The following is a 26,551-nucleotide window of genomic DNA, read 5'->3' on the forward strand; positions in this document are numbered from 1 at the left end:
AAGACACTATGTTGATACTTATTATTGGTCAATAAGGTAACTAAGATGCTATCAACTATTTTCTGCCAGAAAGTATTTTTGTCCTCCTTTGGTTGTTTGAGTTCACAGTATAGATTGAGATCTGAGTTCACAGTATAGATTGAGATCTGAAAAAAATATTAGAAGCCTTCAAGTTTATCTCCATTACATTGTTACAGATGAGGAAACAAGTACAACGTCACAAAGCTAATAAGTGTCTGAGGCAAGATTCAAACACAGGTCATTATGACTCATAAATTCAGTACTCTGTCTGCTGTGCTACTTACGTGGCCAAAGAGGAGATTTTAGTTTCATTTTTATCACAAAGAACTTTATCCTCATGAATGTTGCCATTATTTTGAAAGCTTCTTTTTATGTACTTTTCACCTTCTTTAAGTGATGCTTGAATATATTCTTACTAATATACAATAGAATGACATATTTATCTCTGGTTAGCTGATCCTCTTCAGCACTTCCATCTTCATAATGACTTGCGATAAAGACTTGAATTACACCCTGTTCCATTAAATGAAGTCTCTCTTATGCAGAATGGAATATTTTGAACATAAATTTAAACTACACTTTCATAAACACTTCCCCTTATCCTTTGCCAATTATATATTGATAATAAAATGAAATCAACATTTTGACAAACAGTTACACAATTGTTAGTTTTATAATAGGGAGAATTATGAATGCATGGTGCCCGTATATATTGATTCAACTTTTAGTCACTGAGTTTTTGCTTTCTTTCTTCCCATTGTAATATTTATTAAAAGAAGGGTCTCTATCAGGCACAGAGAATTATTTCCTCATCATCATCTACCTATCTGCACTGCTGAAAACTATGTTCTTGAATCCAGTTTAACAAATAATAATTTTGATCATATTATATATGAGATAAAAGTAGAGATTAATATCTTATTTTGGACAGAGATGAATTAGATATGGTTTCTACCTTATGAGCTTTAAATGTGGTAGGGGAGAGCTACATGGATAATTGGTATAAGGCACAATTTGGTCCTATGAAACCAACAAAAAACTGTTGGAGGAGGGATTCAGACCGGAGAACTTGCATATAGTTTTGAGGATCAGGAAGGTCTTCATGAAAGAAAAATGGCATTTTTTGTGTTGGGCCTTGAAGGCTAAGGAGGGTGGGTCACACAGAGACTTGTTCTTAATTTTCATTTTCTTTGGTTTCTCTGTATCATAACACTGGTGACCATCCCCCTTCCTAAAAGCCCTTCCTTAGCTTCTGTAACACTGTATTAACCTACTTTTCCTACCACTGACTGTTCCTTTTCTTTTTCTGACACTTAGTAATGGAACAAAGTATATGAATTTAAGCTATTTTCATTGACTCTATTTGCCCCCTGTTCTACCTCTGCCTATGAGCAGACAGAAACAGATCCTTCTTCTTCTAGGACCTCAGTATCTATTGTGAGAGTCTGAGATTGGAGGTAGAGTGAACTGGTAAGCAGGGCAGCAACTCCAAGGGTACTGCCAAAAAGGATCTGCTGACCAGAAAGGGAACAAACTATGGGAAGCCTTCAAGGGATGGATTAATGTTTTAATCCTGTGCAAAACTGATTGACTAGAGGGAGATTATGTGCCTGCAACTTTGCTAATCTGTGTGTAGGCTGTACCCCAAGATTCCCATGTGTTCTGTAACAAAAATAGTTTTTACACTTGAACTAACAGGCTTGTGTTAGACTACAGTGTATACTGCTAGGGGTGAGGTTCTGTTGTAAAAGTGAGAAGAGGGAATTCAGGGGCAAGGTCTCTGGAGGAGAACTTGCCCCCAAATTAATCTTCCCTGGGTGGCTGCATTGGAAAATTACCCAGCAGAATTAGCTGACATGTGGCTAGTAGAGCCTTCTGTTCAAGAGCTGCTCTGGGGTAGGCACCTGTTTCATCACCACTCCTAAATTACATATTAGACTTTCATTTTAGTTTTATTCTCCACTAAAGCTTTGTAGGAATGAAATTTCTTTGCCATTCCATCCTCTTTCAGTTCTTTTAATACCAAAATTTTAAAAAATCACAGTGCAATAAAATATGAACTCTCATGAAAGTTGCAAAATTTAAAGGACTTGGCCCTTTTTATGATTAAAAAATCTTATTCAAGTAAATTGTAAATAATATATTTGTATTAACAAACATTTAAGAAATGTTTCTTGTGTTTTAGGCTATTCAACAATAGTTATGAACTCCCGGCTACGTGCTTTGGGTGGGAGAATAAATAATATACGAGTCTCAGAACTGCCAAAAGAGAAGACGCGGTCAGAAATCATCTGTAATCTCCACTTCTTAGATGGCTTGGTACAAACCTTCAAAGTTAATGTAAGTTCTAAAAATATGTTTTTTGGTGTTAATAATCCTTCAGTGCCCCATTTAGGTGTGGATGGAATTATGTGCTTGAACAGGATACAATTTATGTAATATATAAACTTTAAAAAGAAAAATAACTATTTGAACATTTAACTGGTGAAAATAACTTCTTTTTCATGAATGACCATAATTTGCTCCCTATAGTTAAACAACATTTTTGTTACATGCTAATGACTTTTTCAATTTGATCACCAAAGAGCAGGATGTTGGTAATTACAGTGTTGCCTGGTTGTCATTGAGGATATTAGGTTATGGCAAGAGCAAATGATAATAATAATAATAGTAATAATAGGTAGTTAATACATAATGTTTTTAGATTTAAAAAGTTCTCTACATACATTATCTTATTCAACTTTCATAATAACCCTGTGAATCTGGTGCTCTTACTTCTCCACTTTATAAATGGGGAAACTGAGGCTGAAAGAGGTATTGTAACTTGCCTAGAGTTACACAGCTAGTAAGTGTCTGAAGAGTGATTTGAACTCTGGTTTTTGTGACTTCCAAATACAAAAACACTATACTCACTGAATCAGTGGCCAGATTCCAAATTTGGTGGTTTCCTGCTGATATCTGATTTATCTGTATAGATAGGCCTATTAGTTTTACTTTAGTTTCATGTGGATTGTAAACTTCAGTTTTCTCACAAATTTATGCTATTAGTCATAAAGCCTTTGTGGGCAGAAGAATGTGGTTAATTCAGGCAATTTATCCCCATTTCTGGGAGAACAACTTACAGCATGCTGATGTCGGATCATTAGTACCATTGTTAATTTTGGAAGACAGTATTATTATTCATTAATTATGGCAAAATACCAATATTCATCCTTGAGCTATAAACCCAGCTCATGCCATCTGAGCCAATGTCACTTAGTGCACCCTTCACTCCTCCAGCTTTAGCTGGTTCAAACTTACCACCCCTGATCCTGCTTTGGTTTCTAGAAGGATGCCATTCTTTGCTTTAGCCAAAACAGGCAAGTCGGCAAGACAGTAATTAATGGGAAAAACAGAAGAATAAGGAGGAATGGCATAAAATTGAAGATGTAAAATAAGAATTGTGGTGTTTTACATCTTCTTGTCAGTCAGACTCTTGCTACTCTAGTTCTGTTAGTCAATCCTGCCAGTCTTTTCCCCTTCAGTTTTTTTTTTTTTTACCTTTTCATAGACCTAATCTAAATCTTAAACCACTCATTGTTAGACTAGTATGACTGTCATTCTTGGGACATCCCCCCACCCCAGAAATCTGAGGGGCAGGCCACAGTTTTGATTTTCTACCCTTGGGCTCAAATGCCTGGAGACACCACCCCAGGTGGTAGGTGATGATTGTTCTCTTGTGGAATTGTCACATACCACTACCCTTAATGGGGATATACTTAATCAAGAGCTAATCCTCCATTTTAGAATGACTTTTACAATTGGCATGAATGATGTCCAGCTTTTCTTAGCCCAATATCTTATTTTGGAGTTACTCCAGGCATCTTTGTCTATCCATTACTCCAATCATTACTGAATGGTGACCATTGGTAAGACTGTGGGACGTGAGCTCCAAATATCCTGAGTCATTTTTTAGTGTTTATGATTGCTGGATGGCCTCTTCAGATAGCTCCTTATGTTCTGGTACTCTTCCAGCAGTATATCTTTAGTGTTATGAGGAAATTTTTTTTTTAAGTTCAAAATAATCTTTTGTTACCTTTTATTTTTATGTCACCTATACTTTCCAATATAAACTTTACCCCATCCTAGAGTATTACTTTAAAACAAAGAATAAAAAAGAGAAAGAAAAAAAAAAATAAAGATTCAGCAAAACTCAGCCAAAATACAAAAAGTCTATAGATTCTATACCCCACCATTCCCTGCTTCTTCAAAGAAGGGGGGAAAGTACATTTTCAGATGTCTCTTTTTTTTTGTGGTGGTGGTGGGACCAGTCTTGATCATTATAATTTCACAGTTGTTCTTTTATCATTGTCACATACATTGTAAGTCAATGTATATATAATTTTTCTGGTTCTGCTTACTTCACTTTACATCCATGCACATATCTTCCTATTCTGTATTCTCCTTAGTCGTTGTTTCTTAAAGCTTAACAAAATTCCCTTACATTCATATAATACAAATTATTTTATCCATTCTCCAATCAATGGGTTTCACTTTGCTTGTAGTTCTTAGTGACTATAAAAAAAAGTACCATTATAAATATTTAATGTTTATGGAGCCTTTCTGACTAGCATTGACCTCTTTAACAGTGGAATCTCTGGGTCAAATGGACAGTTGAATCATTGTCTTTTATTATTCTAAATTGCTTTTTAGAATGGATGGATCAATTAACAATTTTGTTCAGTTAATTTTCAGTTGTATCCAACTCTTTGTAATTCCATTTGGGTTGGTTTGTGTTTCTTTTAGCAAAGATGCTGTTTGCCATTTCCTTCTCCAGCTCATTTTACAGATGAGAAAACTGAGGCAAACAGAGTGAAGTAACTTGGTCAGGATCACAATTAGTAAGTTTCTGAGGCCAAATTTGAACTCAGGAAGATGAGTCTTGCTAACTTCAGGTCCAGCATTCTCTATTTTGTCACCTAACTGTCTCCAATTCACAGTTCTACTGTGTGTTAGTATGCACATCTTTCCACAACTCCTTCAGTACTGATTTTTTTGATCCTTTGTCATTTTGCTGGGTGTGAAATCTCAATTGTTTTAATTTGTATTTCTTAATAATATTTTGGAGCATCTAGTTATGAATTTTTTGTAATTCTTTTTTTGAGGATTGTTTATGCGTGTCCTTTGACCATTTATCTATTGGGGAATAACTTTGGTTTTATATATATTAATTAGTTGGCTTTAAGCCTTGGATGTAAGACCCTTAATTAAAGATATTTTTGAACAATTTTTTTTTCAGTTCATCATTTCTCTTCCTTGTGTTAATTTTTACCCTGCACAAGTTTTTCTATTTTGAGAAAGTAAAATGATTCATTTTATCTTTTGTACTTGCCTCTATTTCTTTTTTGGTCAAGAATTTGCCATTTAGCCATTGTCGTGAAATATATACCTGATCTGTTACTCTTCTAAACTTTTTGTACTTTGGCCTGTAATATCTAGATTGCATATCCCTTTTGAGTTTCATTTCTTCCAGATGGCTTTTCCTAGCAATTCTTGTCAAATAGGTAATTTATGTTTAATTTATGTCAATGAATTATTAATTGTATTTAATGATTTATTGATTTAGGTTTCCTAGGTAGTTTTTGTTTGAGGGATTATTGAACTTTGGGTTATTGAGTTCAACTATTTCAGATTCTTCAGTGACTATTCCATTAGTCTACTTTTCTGTTTTTTATCTAGTTCCAAATGTTTGGTGATTATTGCTTTATAATATTATTTAGGTCTGGAGACCTCCTTTCATTCCTATTTTTATAGGTCATTGTTTCCTTTAATTTTCTAGATTTTTTTTTTGCCCTCCAAATATAATATTAATTTTGTCTAGCTTTTTAAAGTATCTGCTTAGGGATTTGATCACAAATAAGTAAATTAATTTAGAAGTAATATTGCCATTTTTGTTGTATTGGCATGGCTTAGCCATGAGCACTGAATATTCTTCCAGTTTATTTAAGTTGTTTCTTGGTTTGCAATTGGATTTATGCAAGCATTGAATGTTTTTGATAATTCTCAGGGTCTTTATGTATTTTGTGGTTATTTTAAAAAGCCCTTCCCTTTTGATTGTTTCCTTTTGGATTTTGTATTTGCTGTATAGAAATGTTGTTGATTTTTATGGCTTATTTTGTAGCCAGAAAATTTATTAGTATAGTCAAAGTAAATCATTCTTTCATCAGGAAACAAGGATAGCTTTGTTTCCTCTTTGCCTGTCTTTTACTTTTAATTTCTTTTTCTTTCGGCTTTAAAAAAAATAGCAAAATATTCCCATCATTTTGACAAACTATGTCAAATAGCAGTGGGAAAAGAAGACATTTTTATTCTCCTCCTTTATTTATTCTAAAGGCTTCTTTTGTTTCTCCATTACTTATGTTGCTAACTTTTTATAAATACTAACTTTAAATATATATATTTTTATCATATCTTTAAAAATCCTTCTATAACTGTAAGTGGTTTAATGGAAAGACCAGTGGATTTGGGATTAAGAAAACCTAATTTTCAAATCCTACCTTAGATATTTACTTGCTATATCCCTGGGCAGGTCAATTAACATCCATAAGTTTTAGTTTCTTCCTTTATAAAATGGAGATGAGTGCAGCTAAGTTGCACAATAGACTGAGTTTGGGTCCTGGAGTCAAGAAGATTCATCTTCCTAAGTTCAAATTTAATCTCAAACACACATTAGCTTTTTGACCGTAGGCAAGTCACTTAACTGTTACCTCAGTTCCTTATTTGCAAAATGAGTTGGAGAGGGAAATGGCAAACTAATATCTTTGCCATAAATTCAGTCACAAAGATTTGGGTATGACTGAAAATGATAGCAAAAATGGAAATGATAATAGCACCTACCTATAAGGTTCTTGCATCAAAGGAGGTAATGAATATAAAGTGCTTTACAGAGTTTAAAACTCTATATTTATGTTGTTGTCAATATAATAAAATAAATGTGTAACTTCATGATAAAAGATGCACTTTATCAAAGGTTTTTTGATAAACTTATTGACATACATGGTTTTGTATGTTTTTGTTTTTAATATGATTACTTGTTTGCTGTTTTTCTAGTGTTGAAATGTCCTTACAACCCTAGTATTAAATTGTTTGACCCATAATGAATGATTTTCAGGGAATAAATAGATATGGTCTTCTTACTACTTATTTAGTGTTTTCAAATTGAAATTTGAGAATTTATTTGATATAGGTATTAATTGTTCTTTAATAGAATTTTTACTATAAATTTATGTAGACCCGGGTGTTCCTTTCCCCTTTCCCAATAGTTCCTTTAGAGATAGTTGAACTTATTTATTTATTTATTTATTTATTTTTGGCTAAGACAATTGGGGCTTAATGATTTGCCCAGAGTCACACAGCTAGGAAGTGATAAGTACCTGAGGTCAAATTTGAACTCAGGTCCTCCTGATTTTAGGACTGGTGCTTTATCCACTGTGCCATCTAGCTGCCTCATGAACTTACTTTTCTGAAACTGGATTATTTGGGAATATTCTATAACTTTGAATATTTTACATTTTTGTGACACCTTTTATTTCTTTTGAATTCTCAGTTTTTTTGGTATATAACTATGTAAGTTCCAATAATTCTTTTTATTCTCTCATGTTAATTTACTACTTTGTTAGATTTTTCTTTCCTCTTTTTAATCAGGTTAGCTAAAGCTTTCTCTATTTTTTGTTGATCTTTTCTAAGACCCAGTTCTTAGTTTTTGATTGTTTTTTCAGTTAATCCTTTTCTAGCCTTCTCAAATTTTCCTCTTTTTATATTTATTTTGGGTTTGCTTATTGGTTGATTTTTCTAAATTTTTAAAATTCCCTATTCAGGGTTGTGATTTTTGGGTTTTTTGTACTTTGTTAATACATGTTTTTAGGAATATAATTTTCTTTGGAGGTTTGCTTTAACTATATCCTAGAAAATTTGATATGTTGTCTCAACGTCATCATCACTTTTATACAGTTATTGATTTTTTTATGATGTGCTCTTTGATCATTATTTGGGATATATAAGTGCCTATTTAAGTCTGTGTCTTTTTTTTTTTTTTTTTTTGCTTTCCGTATTGATTATATATATTGTGGCATGGTTTGCAAAAGGTGTGGTTAGTACTTATACTTTTTAACATTTACTTATAATTTCTGTGTATCATTGGTTAGGTAAAGATGCTATATTGTGCTTAGAAATATATAAATTCTTTTGATGCTGTCTTTCTGAAGATGCCAGGAATCTTTCAGGTCTAAATATTTCAACATTTTTCCTACTTCTATATTTTCCCTTTCTAATAAATGGTTTAGTTAGAGTTGAGATCCTCTGAGAAAAGAATGTTAAAGTTACTTACTGTATTATTGTCTATCATTTTTGTAATCCAGTTAAATTTTTTCCTTCATGAATTCAGGTCTTATGCCATTTGTTACATACATATTTAATGCTGATATTGGCTTCCTGTCTGGTTTACTTCTTTACCTGAAATTTTCTTTCTTACCTTTTTTTTTTTTTTTTTTTTTTTTTTAAATCGCTGGCTTTTAGCATTAGGTAGAATGGGGTTTACTTTTTGGTATCATTTATTTTTCTTACATGATTTCTCATGGATGCAGACTAGCTTTGTCTTTTTCAAATTTCCTTTACATTTGAAAGAGAGATTTTGTATGGATCACTTGAAAAATTTGTTGTTATCGAAATAGTTAAATTTGACCAATATAAATCTTTAAATTTCAAGTGCAGGATTTTTTTTTCTGAAGACAGGGTGTGGATTTTCTCAATTGGTACATCTTTTTTCTGTGTTCACCAATTTGGGGCAGCTTTTTTATATTATTTGCTGAACTGTGGTATTCAAATTTAACTTTTTTTTCATGTTCATTTGGAAACCTTTGATACTTAAGTTATTCCTGTAACGTCTCTCTTCAAGATGAATAGCTTTTTTATGTATAAAATTGATGTGTTCTTGTAACATAGGACTAAGTTTTTAACCTTTTACAAAAAGAACAATAATACTTCTTATACATTGTTGCTTTTTATTTCTCTTCTACAGGATTTTCCTCCACTTCAATATTTTTGTGTTTAAAGTCTTGTATTCTCTCTTCTGCTTCTTTAGAGAGACTTTCTGTTGTGGATTCAATTTTTTTTTTTTAAACTGAGTGTTAAAATAATATTGAAAACTTTTAAGTTCTGACCTTTATTGATTCCTAATTTTTTTCTTTTATGAATTTCATTTCTCCTTTCTGAAATTCTGGAGTTTTTCATTGTTGTTCAATGCTCTTTTAGGAAACCACAAGATTTTATATTTCATTAAGTATTTTCTATTATCATGTTACATCTATTAAAAAGAATATTGTATTCTTTTTGAGAATTTATTACTCATCTTTGATTCTGATTTTTAGGATTTTTTGTGTTGATTTATCTGATTGAATTCTAGACATTTATTGAGGGTTTTTTCTTGAAAACATGATTTTTCAGACTTTTTTATATTCCTTTTTTCTATCAGTTACTATTGTCACCTTTTTTTGCTTGTCTCCTCTTCCAAGGTGAAGCTACAAGATTAACTTCGTCTTCTCTTGTATTGAGAGATGTAATGTTCAGTGGACTGGATCCCTGACATGAATATTCCTGTTCCTTACTGGGACTTTTCTTTAAGGCTTAGTGCAGCCATGTGTGTTGTCCCACCACCATACTTATTTTCATGCCTCTGCTCATTTCCTTTCATGGCTAGGCTGAATCAACATCTTTGCAGTGTTAGGAATTTCTAATGTAAGACCAGTCTCCATTCAGAAAGCAGTATATTTATAGAGATAAAGTATCATTTCTGAAGACAAGTTGGAATGGACCATAAAGTTTGTGAAAGGAATGTCACTTAAAAGGTGGGTTGGGACCTCAAGATTTAAGGTCTTCAAATGTGAAATAAATATGCTTATATTTGATTCTTCACGTAGAAGTGATATGATCAGACCTGTACTTTAAGAAAGTCACTTTGGAAGCAGTGTGCAGAAAATTTTGAATGAGGGGAGAAAATTGAGTCAGAGAAATAAGTTTTAAAAGGTTATTATAGTGTTTTAGTTCAGAAGTGATGAGTACTTGTATTGATATGGTGACTACATGGGATGCAAGAAGGGGAAGCATGTGAGAAATGTTATGAAGACACATTGAAAAATGTTCAGATGACAAGATTTGGCTGCTAATTGGATATGTGGGGTATCAAAGATGGCATCAAACTTTTGAATCTGGGTGCCTAGAAAGATGGTGACATTCTTGACAAAAAGAGGAAAACTTGGAAGAGGAATGGGTTAGGAAGAAAAAAAATGACTTCTGGTTTTAGATGTGTTGAGCTTGAGAGATCTGTGAGATATTTAATTGGAAATTCTCAATAAGTAGTTGGTAATGTGGCTCAGGAAGAAGGTTCAGACTGGATATATAGATCTGACACTTAACTGCACAGAAAACATAATTAAATTCATAATAGCAAAAGATATTTAATGAGAGAATGTAGAGGAAAAAAAGGACTTAGGACAGATTTTTAGGAAATATCTATAGTTATTGTGTGTAATTAGGATATAGATTATTTAGCAAGATAGATTGTGATATGATAACTTTATTGTTTAATGGTTTTCAGTTCTATGACTGAATTTAGGATTTTCTTGGCATAGGTGTTAGAGTGATTTGCCATTTCCTTCTTCAGCTCATTTTTATAGTTGAGGAAACTGAGGCACACAGGGTTAAGTGACTTGCCTAGGTTCACAAAACTAGTAAGGGTCTAAGGTGGAATTTAACCCAGGTCTCCTGATTTCAAATCCTGCCCTCTTACTTACCTCTCTGCCTGAGGGAGCCATGTCAGTAAGATCTTCAGATGTTGCCCCTTAGGGTCCTCAATTATATCCTATTTTGTAAGTCACCAGATGCCCCACAGCTCTTGTATGGTGTAGTTCTTAGTTAGAGGTTCCTATGATTGCCCTGGGAAACAAGCCAGTGTAATACTACACAGTGTCACATTCCCCGCCTTATCTGCCCTCCCTCTGGCTTGTGTAGTGGTAGGGCACTATTCCAGCAACACTGCTGACTAAAGGTTATTTGCCCAGAATTTTTTAGGCAGTTCCCAGTTATTGTAGGGACAGATGCATATGACTGGAAAATTTCTGACAAGGAAAGGGATATGATGAAAATGTTTTGGTTAAATGTAACCTGTGGCCATGTGCAGGCTAGTTTGGAATGAGTGAAGAGACCATTTAAGAGAAATCATTGTTGTATTCCAGTTACACAATGTTGAAAGCAGTGGGGGTGGATAGATGATATAGAGATTATTAGAAATTCATTAGGAGGACTTGATGACTTATATTAAGGGTAAATAAAGAGAAGAATCAAGTTCAGGCTTGGGCTATCGAGAGAATAATTGGTGATTAAGGCTAGGTAGCAATTGAGGCAAAGAATCTCCTCTTTCACCTACTCCAAAAAAATCTAAATACATGAATTAATGAATCTGGAAGAAAACCCTCCCTTCTGGCCAAGCTACAAAGGCATAATGAGGGTTCTGTCAGTAGCTCTCAGCTCCAGAGGAAAAAACAAGGAACAAGCATAGCTGGTAGAGCCCAGGTAGTCATTGTTGTTTAGCCATAAAGTCCTGTCTTCGTGACTCTCTGGACCATCGTGCGCCAACACTGACTGGAGTTTTCTTGGCAAAGATAATGGAATGGTTGCCTTTTCCTTCTCCAGTGGATTAAAGACAAACATAGATTAAGTGATTTGCTCAATCACCCAGGATTTGCTATCAGGTCTTCCTGGCTTTAGACCCAGTGCTCTATACCTCTTTTTGCCTTTGAAGTAGCTAGGTAGCTCAGTGGAAAGTGCCTTGCCCAAGGTCACACAGCTAATAACTGTCTGAGACTGTATTTGAACTTGGATCTTCCTGACTTCAGCTCAGAGGCCTGTTCACAGAACCATTTGGCTGCTTCCAAAGCAAACAGAAGTTAAGCTGCTTGCCCAATGTCATACAGCTAGTAAGTGCACTGTTGCTTAATATTACCCAATCTCTTCTAAGTTTTCTCTTTCTATCCTCCCTACACATTCACTTCTTCAACACTCATCAAATAGACTGTTCACATCAATTAACATACTTCCTACTTACCCATACTACATACCACTAAATAATGGATGGTCTCTGTCTCTACTAACATACTTATATTCCATCAGTTTTCTTACTTCCTGGCAACCCTAATGCTCCATGAATAAGTGGCTTAAAGGACATTTTTGCTGACTGTTCATTCAGTGTCCTTTCTGGCAGAAAGAGGTTTCCTTTTCTGTTGTACATGATACCTATTTACCTCTCTACCTTCTTGTTACCTGGTTCATTATTGGGAGGTTATTTATCCTTGTTTGATTATGACTGTAGAAGTCTGGGATGTTGAGAAGGAGATCATTAAGAAATCTTGGAAAAATAGAAGTGCCAGAAAATTAGTGATAGATAAATGTCTTAACTTTTAAAAGAGAAAGTAAATAGGTTTTGAAAACTTTGGGCTGGTTAAGCTTTAATTTGATCCATAATTTACTTCATAGGTAGCTTATTAAACAGATAGTCTATAAATGCTAAGAATTGTTTGTTATAAAGATTGAGCCAGCAGCGTGTTCATGAATCATGTCATGATAGAACCATCTTCCATTTTTATTATGGTTATTCTCAGTGATGCACTGATAAATGTTTAATAACTGGCTCTGAAAAAATATGCATGACACCTTTTTAAATCCAACCTGCACTATTAATGTTTTTTCCATTACTTTCTTAAGTCTAGACAATCATTAGAATAATAAACCAAGCCCTGATTTCTAGTGTTTGCCAATTTCAGAGGTGCAAATGCTCACATTAAATTTAATAATCACCTCTCACAAGTGGGCAGGAGCTGGTTTCAACACACCCCTGGTTATTTGACTTGTGGATCAAGGCAATTGTCATTAAAATAGAGTCTATTTTGATTTCAATTGTGGGTTTAGAAACCACTCATGATAAAAGGATAAATTATGCTGCGACATAGAACATTTGTAGTTGGCTGAACAACTGTATCCTAGAAGTAGATCATACCTTGAAGTATTAAAGAATTCAACCTAGAAGCAAGCATGTAGTGGCCTATGTATTTGGCATAGTAATGAGTTCCTTATTACTGGAAATGCACACAGAATGACTGTCAAACATTTTATAGAGTAAATTCTTCATTTGGATGTGTAATTAAACTGTAAGCTCTCTAAAACCTTTAAAACACTGTGATTCTATATAATTCTGCTTTTCAAGATCTCTTCATTCCTTTGTTAAAATAAGCTTCAGTTTGTAAGGAGTTCTTCCTTATATTGATTTTGGGCTATGTCCCTATAACTTCCACCCATTAGTTTCAATTTTTCTCGTGGGATCAACACAAAACAAATCTGTGCCCTTTTCCACATGGCATCCCTTCAAGTATTTGAAAACAGCTATCAGGTTTCCCCTTCATCTTTTTCCAAGACAAATATCTCCCTGAACCTTTGACTACTAAGATATGAGACACATACTTATCAGTATCTTTATTAAAATATGGAGTCTAGAACTATATATCATAAGTATTCTAAATGTTTGGTGCAGCAGAGAGTGGAGAACCCATTAGGTTTTGTAGCTACTGTATCACATAGCTTTGCTCATGGGGAATTAAAACCCATAATTTTTACTTTGTCCAGCCCTCTTGAACTCTGTGAAAGCCATTCACATGCTTTTGTTGTTGTTGCTATGTTCAGTTGTTTCAGTTGTTTCAGTCATCTCCTACTCTTCATGAGCTCATTTGGAGTTTTCTTAGCAAAAATACTGGAATGATTTGGCATTTCCTTCTCTGTCTCATTTTACAGATGAGGAAACTGAGGCAAACAGTTTAGTGACTTGTCCAGGATCACATAGCTAGTAAGTGTCTGAGACCAGATTTGTCAGTCTGCCTGACTCTAATTTCTCAATAAATGGTTGTTTGGTGAATAATAAAAACCAAGTCAATTCTAACTGTAAAAGAGATTTTTTTTTAAGCTCTTAATTTAGCATTTTGTATTTGTCTTGATCAAATTTTATATTGTAACCTTTATATTTATCATATGAGTTACCCGCTGGGAATTTTGTCCAATATAAATGTGATAAATATCTTTTCTACATTTCATCCAAATATTTATAACTAAATGGATGGCAATCTCCAAGCTCTCACTGGTATAGAGTGAGAACTGCCCCAAGTATAGAGTTAACCTATACTTGTTTTTGTCCTTTGTTCTTGAAGAGAACCATGTCATCAAGGAGGTGATGCCATGACATGCAAGTGAATTGGATTTAAGTGAGGGAGGGCACTCTGGATAATTCTCCATGGGTTAGAGCAGGTTTGTTTCCTTATTAAGATATATCCTGGGACTTAGGAGTTGTTCTATGTCTAGAAATTACTTCATGTGAGGCTATCTCACTGATGTTGCTTCCAGGTTAAATCTACAGATGTCATACCAGCTGCTTGATAAATTTCACTGATTGATGGAGTGATTGATTTATTAAGAAGCCATCTGTTCTAGATACCAGGCTAAGAACTGGGAAAACAAATTATTCTCAAGGAGCTCAAGTCTGATAGGGAAGACAACATGTACACCTATGTACAAACAAGATATATACAAGATAAATTGGGAATACTCTGCAGTGCAAAGACACTAGCATTAAGAGAGTTTAGGAAAAGCATCTTATATAATGTAAGATTTTAGCTGGGATTTGAAGAAAACCAGTAGGCAGAGATGAGGGCAGAGAGATTTCCAGGCATTGAGAGAGAACTATTGAAAAGGAATAGAATTGGGAGACTGATGAATACTTTGGTACCTGGTTAGATTTTAATTTGGGTATCCAAGTGATTTTCCCTCCTTCTTTGGATAGGCATCCTGGCCCTAAAACCTATACCCACTCTGCCTAACCTGGGCAGTGTCAGAGTGATGACAGCAGTAATTATATATTATGTGATTTCCAAAGAGTTTGTGGAAGCAAGAGAGAGTTGAATTCAAGGTCAGAAAGATCTGAAATCAAGTCTGGCCTCTGAAGACATGCTTATTGTGTGATCTTGGATGAGTCATTTAATTTCTCAGTGCTTTCTGACAGAGACTGTCTGAAAAGCTACTAGAAAAGGTTAAAATATGATTAACAAATATTTACCAAAATAAATTAAAATCTAATAGAATACAGATAACATTGAAATGCGGTTTTTCCGAGTCAACATTTAGCCAGCTGGGATCCTTATGTAAGGTTCAGAGGTTTTCTGCTTCTATTTGAATTTGTTATCATTGGTCTAGCCAGTTCTCTAAAGTTTTAATTTTCAAAGGGGGAACCTTACCTGTATTACTAAAATGATGATTTGTTATACCCATGAAAACTAGGTCTCTATAAAGGTTTTTTTTTTTTTTTTAATATGTATTTCTTTTTACTTCTCAAAACAACCCTGCAAAATAAGTTATACAAATGCTAATTTTTTTTTCATTTTACAATTGAAGGCAGAAGTTGAATGATCTTCATACTGTTTACTTTCTATGGCTAAGAACCTTTTCCCATAAAACAATAATCTTTATCACTACTTACTTAACACTTCCTGGTATAGGATATAAGGGATATGACAAATGTGACCCCAAAACACAGCATACTCTGCAATATTTTCTTCATTTATTTTTGGAATAAATATTCCCTTGTTTATGTATCACTCAGGGAGTCAAGGCCAAGAGAACCTTGATTATTATTGATGCTTTTTCTTTTTTCATTAGTCACTTCCTGACCTATCATCCAATAATGAACTTTTCCTTGAAACAAGGAGAAATAGGTAAGCAAAAATAACTGATAATGATAACATAGGCTGTGGCCAGGGAAGTATGTTTCATTATTTTTCTTCCAAGACCTCAGTCATTATAATTACTCAAGTGTTTGACTTTTCTACCCATTAACTTTTACATTACTGTAGTAATTCTGTACATTGTTTCAACTAATTTTTCTTACTTCCCTGTATCAGTTCATATATGTTTTCTTTTGTTTCTCTGAATTCTTCATAATTGTTATTTCTTACTGCCCAATACAAACTATAGTATTTTCAGCCATTCCCTTGTCCCTAGTCACTATTTTGTTTCCAAGTCTTTGTTACAACAAAATGCTATTATATGGGGTTTTTTTTATGTTTACAAAGATATTTTATTATTATTTGTTAGCATCTTGAGGTACATGGCCAAGGATGAAATTATTAGATCAAAGGAAGTGAATTTTCAGTCACTTTTTGATGAATAATTCCAAATTCATGTCCAGATTAGTTGGATCATGTTCTATTTCCTCATGACTCATAGCACACTTATTATTTCTATTTTTTGTCCTCTTTGCCAGTTGCATGATGTGAAGTGAAACATCAGAGTTGCTTAATTTGCATTTCTTTTGCTATTGGTGATTCACATTATATTTTCATATGATCATTTATAGTTTCCATGTTTTCTTTTGGAAACTATGTTTATAGCTATTGATTTCTTAGGGAATGAATTTTAGTGTAACATATTTGGTATCTCATAAAGTTATCCCTTCTGCATCACAAGGATTAGAGTTGTGGTGGTCTTATGATCTGGAAAATCCATGTAAAATTTTTACCCTTTTCTTCATAGAAGTCTCCTGACTTTACAATTTTTCTCTTTTTTCTTGATGATATGACACTATTCTTATATTTTATGCATTTCTGAGTTTCTAAACTTTTTCTGTGTTATTTATGGCATCCACAAAATTCCCAAAAAACTCCCATTTAATTTCTTTTGCCAATCTGTGATACATGAATATCAGATTTTTATCAGTGATATTTTATACAAAGTTTTACTTCCTCAGATTTGTATTGTTTCATATTCTAATTGTATTGATTGTATAGAAGTTTTTTTTTTTTAAATTTTATATGCTCCAACTTTGTATTATCCAAGGAGGTCTCCTTTATTCCTTTTTTTGGGGGGAGGTATACAGATTCTCTGTCTAGCTATCATTGAAAAAAGTATCTCTTTCTATTTACTTCTGATTTCTTTTTAAGTCAGAGTATTCATAAAATTTGACACACTAATTTTTTCATGAAAGAGCTATATTTAAGTGTCCTTTTAAAGCAATTTTCCTCTTATTTCCTGACTATCTCTTTGAATTCAGAAGCACCTTTCCTATTTTTTTTTTTTTTCAGTTTCAAAGCTCTTCTGACTTCAGTAGTATTTTTGGGAAAAAAAAATAGAAGGAATCAGGACTATTAATTTAGAACTGGAACTTGGTCAACAAGTCCAACCTTTTCATTTTATAGGTGAAGAAACTAGGGCTCAGAGAGATGAAAGGGATGCAGCCATTGTAGCAAGGTGGTGCCATGATGCACAGATCAGTGGGCCTGGAGTCAAGAAGACTCATCTTTCTCAGATACTTAATAGCTGTGTGACCTTGTACAAATCACTTAGCCTTGTTTGCCTTAGTTAGTTTCCTCATCTGTAAAATGGGCTGGAGAAGGAAATGGCAAACCGTTTCAGTATCTTTGTTAAGAAAAGCCCAAATGGAGTCAAAAGAATGCAAAATCACCAAGATGATTGAACAACAAAATACTGACAATAGCAGGACCAGAATTTGCACTTGAGTCCTCTGACTCCAAATTCATTACTTTTTTTTTTAAGAACTCTGAATTGGTCATTGGAAGCCTGTCTTCCAGTCCTGGCCCAGCCACTGACTTATTCTGTCTCTAGTTCTTTGGTTACTTTTCCCATTTGTTACATGAGAGGGTTGGAATGAAGTGATTCTAGTCCCTCCTGGCATATATATTGTAAAATTTTGGATTGAAATACAAATTGATGCAAAATTTTGGATTAGTGAATTTCAGCCTAGTCTGCTTTATTGCATATATACAAACTAACTGCAGTTTTTCTTAGTTTTGTTGACTATTCCTTCCATTTATTTACATTGGCATTCATAAACTATTTGACCAACTGCACAGATGGTTTCCTCTGGGGGGATAAAAGGGATACCATATCCATACCTACATTCTGCCAGCTTCTGGCCTCCAAAGGAGAGATTGACCTTGCATAGTATTGCAGGTCCAGGTCTTAATCCTTTTAAAAATACTGGGTAGAGCATGTTTCAGCATCATGAGCTCATACTATGCCCTCATGCTTACATGGCCTGGTACCAAATATAAGTCTTTGATTAAAACATTGTACAGGACAAGGTCAAGGCCACTGTCTAGAAACTTCCTCCAGTTTTTCAGTAGTCAGTTAAATTAGTACTCTTTTATATTCAGCCAAGTTCAGATTTACCTAACCTTGCTGTCATGCAGACTATTTGATTATTAAATCAGTATAGAATGTGTATATGGCATTCTCCTGATCCATGAAGGAGGTATCTTGTTAGATATGGGGAAAGTATTATGTTGACATCACTTTTCTTATTGTGGTTATACTAAATATATGTATAATATGTAATATTTAGAGGCAGCTGTTGTGGTTATAATTTTATTTTATGCTAAATATTGTGTGCACAATATATAATATTATTTAGAGACAGCTAGGTGATGCAGTGGATAGAGGGCAAATCTGACCTCAGACAATACCTGTATGAACCTGGACAAGTCATTTAACCCTATTTGCATCAATTTTTTATCTGTAAAATGAGCTGGAGGAGATGGCAAAGCACTCTATTATCTTTGCCAAGAAAACTCCAAATGGGGTCATGAAGAAATATAACCAATTGCAATAACTAAAAACTAAAAAGCCACAACAAAAGTAATATTACTTATATTATGCTTTTTTTGCTTAGTGTGATCATGATAATAAATATGAAATGTACTTAATGCTTTTAGATTTGCAAAGTGTTTTCCTTGTAACTAAGCTGTGAGTTAGGGGGTAAAAGTATTATTTTGATCATTTTATAGTTGAGGAAGCTGAGCATCTGGAAACATAAGGGACTTGCCTCTAAGCATAAAGCTACTGTCTGAGATGAGATTTAAATCTATTTCTTCTGATGTCAAGTGCAGTGCACCATGCCTAATGATTCCTTTTTTTTTTCTTTTAAAAACCACCAAACTTATCTTTCCCTCTCCCTCAATTTAAAAAAAGAAAACAAAATAAAACCAAAACATTCATTTATTTATCAGTTTAGAATGTTCTATGAATCCTACTCAGGCTTATTATTGTTTTGGGCATTTTCTCTTTTCTAAATCAAGAAATCAAATGCAGCTCTTTGATGCCATTTGTTTACTTTCTTTTTGATCCAACTCACAATCTTAAATAGAAAGACATAAAAATGCCCCAAATACTTAATTTTTCTCACCTAAATTTCAGTCTCTAGAAAAACATTCCAAGTTTCTTTATCTGTATCATTCTACTCAGTAGAAGTGGATAGTGATTATTGGGTATGATGAATCTTGGAAGACTATCTGGCACCCCCACCCCAGTTGTAAGTTATAGGGCTCAGGCTTGGTTTTGGACATAGTGAATTTGAGGAGGTGGTAGAGAAGCCCTGAGGGCAGTGAGAGAATACATTCTCCAAATTACTGATGGTAAGATAAATGCAAATTAAATACACTATGAGGTTTCATATTAGGACCATGAGAATTGGCAGAGATGAGAATAGTCAATCTTGGAGGGGCTGTGATAAGATGGGTACATGAATGTGTTGTTGCTGTTGCTGTGAAGCACTCCATCTGTTCTGCATTTCAGTTTGGAAATAAATGAGAAAAGCAATTCCACCCATGGGAATATACCCCATGAAAGTAAAAAAAAAACACTAAGAAAGTCCCTATGTGTGCCAAAATTGTCATTGTACTTTTTTGTGGTAGTAGAAAACTGAAAATAGAGGACTTTTTTTTTTTTTCTAATATTACTTTCCTCCTTAGAAACTGAGGTTCTAAAAGACTGGAAGTGACTTTCTCAATATCTCCAGCCTTTAGCACAATGCCTGGCACATAGTAAATGCTTAATAAATGTTAGTTGACTGACTGGAACTTCATTGGCTATCTTATCCAAAGATTCTTAAACTCTGGGTGTCTGTGGCTTATGGGGGTCACAGAAATGAATGTGGGGTTGCAAAATTATGCTTTATTATCAGTAAATATTTGAACCTATCTACTCAGGATTACATAAAGATTTTTCAGGCAAAAAGAGATTGTGAGTGGAAAAAGTTCAAGAAGCCCTCTTTCTACTATATTATGTTGCCTCCCATCCCCTCATCTTTAAAATAATATTTTAATTTTTTCCCCAATTGCACATCAAAACAATTTTTAACATTCATTTTTCAGTTCCAGAATTTTCTCTCTTCTTCCTCTATGCTTTTGCTAAAATGGTAAGCAATTTCATATAGGTTAATATGTGCTGTCATGTAAAACATTTTCTTATTAGTCACACTTGTGAAAGAAGAAACCAACAAAAAAGAATAAATAAATGGGGAAACATTTGCTTCGATCTGCAGTCATTCTATCAGTTCTTTATCTGAATGTGAATAGCATTTTTCATTGTGAGTCCTTTGTACTTTTCTTGGATCAATAGGTTGTTGAGAAGAGCTGTGTCACACAGTGTTGTTGATACCATGTACAATGTTTTCCTGGTTCTGCTCATTTCATTTTACGTTAGTCCATTCAAGTCTTTCCAGGTTTTTCTGAAATCTGTTTATTCATCATTTATTGTACAATAGTATTCCATTACATTTATATATCACAGTATGTTCAGCCATTCTCCAATTGATAGACAATTCCCTTAATTCCCAATATTTTGCCACCATGAAAAAGGTTGGTATAAATATTTTGGTACACGTAGGTTCCTTTCCCCTTTTTTATGATCTCTTTGGGTTTATAGACCTAGTTGTTGCTGTATCAAAGGGTATGTACAGCTTGGTTGCTCATTGGGCATAGTTCCAAATTGATTTTCAGAATGGTTGAATACAACTCTCCCAACAGTGCATTACTGTCCCAATTTTCCCACATCTTCTCCAACATTTATCATTTTCCTTTTTTTTTTTTAATTAAATTAGCCATAGGTATGACGTAGGGATCTCATACTTGTTTCATTTTGCATTTCTGTAATCAAAAGTGATTTGGAACACTTCATATGCTTATAAATAGCTTGGATTTCTTCATTTGAAAACTGCCTATTCACATTTTAACCCTTTATCAATTGGAGAATGAATTGCATTCTTATAAATTTAACTAAGTTCTTCACATATTTGAGAAATAAGTCCTTTATAAAAAAAGATTTATTATAAAAGATTATTTCCTAGCTTTCTGCTTTTCTTCTAATCTTGGTTGCATTAGTTTTGTTTGTGGAAAAACCCTTTATTTTCATATAACTAAAATTATCTTTTATACATTTCATAGTGTTTTCCATCTCTTGTTTGGTCATGAATTCTTCCCTTCCCCATAGATCTGACAAGTAGAGTATTCCTTGATCGTCTGATTTGCTTATGGTGTCATCCTTTACGTCTAACTCATGCACCTATTTTGAACTTAATCTTGGTTTGTTTTTTGACCCACTGTATTCTTTAGGATCAGATTATTATTTAGTTTTCAATTAATTTTTAATCTACCATTCCTCTGCCCTTTGTTTAATGTAATTTTATTGCATTATGATCTAAAAAGAATATATTTAATATTTCTGTCTTTCTACATTTGATTTCGAGGTTTTTATGCCCTAATACATGGTCAGTTTTTGGTTAAGTGCCATGTACTATTGAAAAAAGATGTATTCCTTTCTGTTCCCATTCTCTTTTCTCTAAAAGTTTGTCAAAAATAACTTTTCAGATATTCTGTTTTCCTCCTTAATTTTTTAAAATTTATTTTTGGGATAGATTTATTGATTTCTGAGATGGAATGGTTGAAATATAATATATTATCTATTTCTTGCTTTAACTTAGTTAACTTTTCCTGTGAGTATTTGGATGTTGTACCAGTTGGTGTACATATGTTTAATATTGATATTGCTTCAGTGTTCATGATACCTTTTAGCAAGATGTATTGTTCTTCCTTATCTTTTAATTAGGTCTATTTTTACTTTTTATTTTGTCTGAGGTCAGGATGGAAGTCTCTGATTTTTTTTTTTTTTTTTTAACTTCAGCCAAAGCATAATAAATTCTGCCCCTTATCTTTACTCTTTGTATTTCTCTGCTTCAAATGTGTTTTTTTTAATATGTGTTTTTTGTAAACAGTATATTATAGGATCTTGATTTTTGATCCTTTTTTGTGTCTGCTTCCATTTTATGGGAGAGTTTATGCCATTCACATTCATAGTTATGATTACTATGTTTTTTCCCTTCATTCTAATTTTTCTCCTTTTTGTCCCCACTCTCTCTTCATTCTTTCTTTCTTCATCAGTGTTTTGCTTCTGTTTATCACCTCCTTGATTTGCTCTCCATATTGTCATTTTTCCTCCCTCCTTTACTTAATTTCTTCCCATGCCACTTTCTTGTTGAATAACAATGAGTTCTATATTCAACTGATTGTACATATGATTCCTTCTTTGAGCCTGTACTAGTGAGAATAAGGTTCAAGAGTTGCCCTTTGCCTGGCCTCCTATCTTTCCCTCTACTGTCATGAATCTTTTATGCTTCTTCATGTGAAATAATTTACCTCATTCTTCCTCTTCTTTCCTTCTGTCTCCACTTTACTTCTCTTAATTAATCCCTTAATTATTTTATGTCATTTCCTTAAATTCACCTTATACCTGTGTCTATGTATATTCCTTTGACCTGCACTATTAGTGATACAATTTTTAAGAATTACAAGCATCAGCTTCTCATTCTTGCTTTGTTGATGTTTTCTTTTCCCTTTTTACCTGTTGATGCTTTTCTTGAGTCTTGATATTGAGATCCAATTTTTATTTTAATTTTGGTCTCCTCCTTTTGAAAGTTTGAAATCTTCTATATTTCATTGAATGACCATTTTTTCCCTTCATGTATTATACTTAATTTTTCTGGTTGAGTGAGTAGTCTTAACTCCTTTGCTTTCCCTCAAATTTTTTAAGCTTTCAGCTGCTAAATCCTGTGTAATGCTGATTTGTCTTCCTGATATTTGAATTGTTCTTTCTGGCCACTTGCAATACTTTTTTCTTGACCTGATAGTTCTGAATTTTGTCTGTAACATTCCTTGGAGTTTTTAAATTTTAGAATTTTTTTCCTGAGGTAATCGGTGAATTTGTTCAGTGTCTGTTTTGCTTTCTGGTTCCAGTACATCCAGCAGTATTCCTTGAAAATATCTTAACAGATGCTGTCCAGGTCCTCCTTTTGGTTATGACTTTTAGGTAATTCAATGACTCTGACATTGTCTCTTCTAGATTTTTTGCTTTTTCTCTTGGATGTTTTATTTTTCATTCTTTTGAAATTGTTTTGATTCTTGATGTCTCATAGAGTTATTAGCTTTCACTTAATTTTAACTTTAAAGTATTGTTTTCCTCAATTAGCTTTTGTACTTGCTTTTCCATCTGGCCAATTCCAAGGAGTGATTTTTTTCAGTGAATTTTTGTATTTTCTTCTCCATTTGGCCAGTTCTAATTTTTAAAGCAGTTTTCTTTTCCTGTTGACTCTTTTTTCTTAGTTATCTTACCTCACTCTTATTTTTCCCCCCAGTTATGATTTTTAGCTCCTTCCTGAACACTTCCATCAGTTCTTTCTGGTCTTGAAACCACTTCCCATTTTTCTTTGGGGTGTTGCCTATAGGTGTTTTGACATTGTTGTCCTCTTCTGAGTTTGTGTCTTGATGTCTTCCCTGTCACCATAATAACTTTCTGTGGATAGATTTCTTTTTTACTCATGTTTTTGTGCATTTTTCCTTTATTTTAAATTTGAACTCTGTTCCTGGAGTGGGTTAAGTATTATCTTAGGTATCTCTTGCCAGGAACTGCAGGTACTGGCTATTTACCTGGTGTTGCACTGATGTTACCCTGAGGCTTCTAGGGAACCTTCCTGTTTGGTGCTACACAGGGTCCTAGTTCTTGTGTCTGACATGTGCTGCATTTCCATAGGGATAGGCTGAAGGATGTGGTAGTTGCTTGTGGCTGCCTGTTTGCTTAGATACCCATAGGGTTGGCATCTGGGGCTACATTGAAGCACATGAATATTGGACTGTTTGAGGTTGCCTGTGTTCCCAGGCTATGATTCTCAGAGCTGGAGTCCATTGGTTCCTTTGACTATGCTGAGGTGTGTGGGATCCTGGTGTTGACATTTGCCTGCCACACAGGGGCTCAGTATCTACCATTGGATTGCTAAGATAGGACTGCTGTTGGCTTGCTGGAATGCTTCCTGTTCTGTATTGTACTGTCTTTTTATCCAAATTACACAGACATTTCCTGCCAATGTTCCAAATTTCTTGGGCTCAAAGATTGTTTCATCCCATCTTTTTGCTGGTTCAGCTGTTCCAGGATTTGTTTGGGAGTATTATTTTATGATTGTTTGGAGGTGAATATGGGAGAATTACAGTGATTTACTGCTTACTCCTATTATCTTGGTTCCCTCAAGTCTAGACCCTTCTTATTTTATATATGAGAAAAATGAGACACTTTTCACTGATGATATCACAGATACGTGTGTGTGTGTGTGTGTGTGTGTGTGTGTGTAATATCTAGGTGGGGCAGTAAATAAAACACTGGATCTCTTAGAGTCAGGAAAACTTGAGCTCAAATCCACTTACTAGTTTATTAATTGTTTGACTAGTTATACAACTCTGGACAAATCATTTAATCTCTGTTTATCTCAGTTTCCTTATCTGTAAAATGTGAATAAAAATAGCATCTTCCTCCTAGGGTTATTGTGAGTATTAAATGAGATTATAATCATAAAATGCTTAGCATAGTGCTAAATATTGTTAACTGTCATCATCATCATCATGATCATAATCATCATTATTGTCATCAGCAGAACATAAAGTTGGATTGTACCTCAGAATATAACCAAGTGAATACTGAGTAAGAAGCCTTATTATTATGAAAAAGTTATGTTTGATAGTAATATTTTTGTACTAAAATTTAGAAAGCCTGGAACATGTGTACATAAGACTATATGCTACTAAAATTGGTATATAATGAAGAAAAAAACCTGACAGACTTTGTAGAAAATCCAATTAACCCTTTCATATAATGACTTTCCCCATTATGCTTCAGTGTATCACAGATTGGCATAAGAAATAAAATGGAAATTTTTGAGGAACTTTGTGAAAACTACAGATGATACATGAAGGCCCCACAGGAAAAGTTTAGAAACTCAGAAGTGCATAAAATATATGTATAGTGTTGCATAATATCAACATATTTTATCTGATAGTACCATAATTCAGACTTGTCTATTATGAAGAGCCAAAAAATTTTACGCAGATTTTCCATGTCGATAACTCCCCACAATGTGAAAGGGATCACTGTATAGTTAACAGGATTGAATAGCTCAGGGTTTCTTTCCTACCTATATGAATTGTAACTTATTCTGTAGAAAGCTACTTTCTACTTATCTGGAAAGTGAGAGGTTGAACAAATCATCTCTGACTTCTCTTTTAGCTCTCAAAATTCAGAAACTTTCATGACTTCTTCAAATTTAAGAAATTCCCCAAGTATTGGGGGGATTTGATAGAGTTGATGTAGATTCAGTAGATTAATCATCTAAATAGTAATGATTTTGTGTCTTTTGCATTTCATAGTTACAAAGCACCTCACAGGTGTTATTTATTTTGCCTTCATCACAGTCCTGTGAGATAGGTAACAGAAGTACTGCAATCCCTATTCCACAGGGAAGAAATTTAAGCTCTGGAAGAAGAAAGTGCCACAGATGAGTGGTAGAAATTGTATTTAAACACATATCTTCTCACTCTTAGTCCAGAATTCTCTTTTTCATTAGATCCCAAATTAATTTTTAAAAATACATTTTGACATTTTCTGATTTTATGTCACTCACATTTCTTACAACATCTCTCTCACTTCAGAGAACCATTTTCCATAACAAAGACCATAACAAAAGTAGTGGGGTGGGGAACAGTAGCAAAAAAAAAAAAAAAAAGCATTTAAAAAAATGAATTTTTAAAAAGTGTTTTGTTTTTCCAAATTGTAATAAAATCTGATTATGGTTACAAAAGATAAAAGTCTTGGCACTTAGAAATTTCACTTACAAAATCTATTCTTTCCTCTAGAAACAAGATACTGGTCAAGTTCTTTTGGATATGGCATTTAACCACTTGGGTATAACAGAAAAAGAATATTTTGGTTTGCAACATGGTGAAGATTCAATGGATTCTCCTGTAAGTAGAATCTATCTTTTATAACTTTGATGTTTTCAAGCTAATTGTACAATATTTCAAAGTCTGATTCTTTTTGTACAGCAAAATAACGTTTTGGTCATGTATACTTATTGTGTATCTAATTTATATTTTAATGTATTTAACATCTACTGGTCATCCTGCCATCTAGGGGAGGGGGTGGGGGGGTAAGAGGTGAAAAATTGGAACAAGAGGTTTGGCAATTGTTAATGTTGTAAAGTTACCCATGCATATAACCTGTAAATAAAAGGCTATTA

The 26,551-nt window shown here is 33.7% G+C and overlaps 1 protein-coding gene across 4 annotated transcripts in view; it reads left to right on the forward strand.

The window, feature by feature from the left end:
- PTPN3 (protein tyrosine phosphatase non-receptor type 3) overlaps window positions 1-26,551 on the forward strand; it is a 294,046-nt gene that overhangs the window by 113,786 nt on the left and 153,709 nt on the right. For all 4 annotated transcript variants that reach the window (XM_031969204.1, XM_031969218.1, XM_031969227.1 and 1 more), the window contains exons 2-3: window positions 2,207-2,361; window positions 26,169-26,276. In XM_031969204.1, coding sequence (XP_031825064.1) covers window positions 2,207-2,361; window positions 26,169-26,276 — 263 coding nt within the window. The remainder of the gene's footprint in view (window positions 1-2,206; window positions 2,362-26,168; window positions 26,277-26,551) is intronic.

Source organism: Sarcophilus harrisii, chromosome 1 (genome assembly GCF_902635505.1).
Source record: "Sarcophilus harrisii chromosome 1, mSarHar1.11, whole genome shotgun sequence".
Lineage (NCBI taxonomy): Eukaryota > Metazoa > Chordata > Mammalia > Dasyuromorphia > Dasyuridae > Sarcophilus > Sarcophilus harrisii.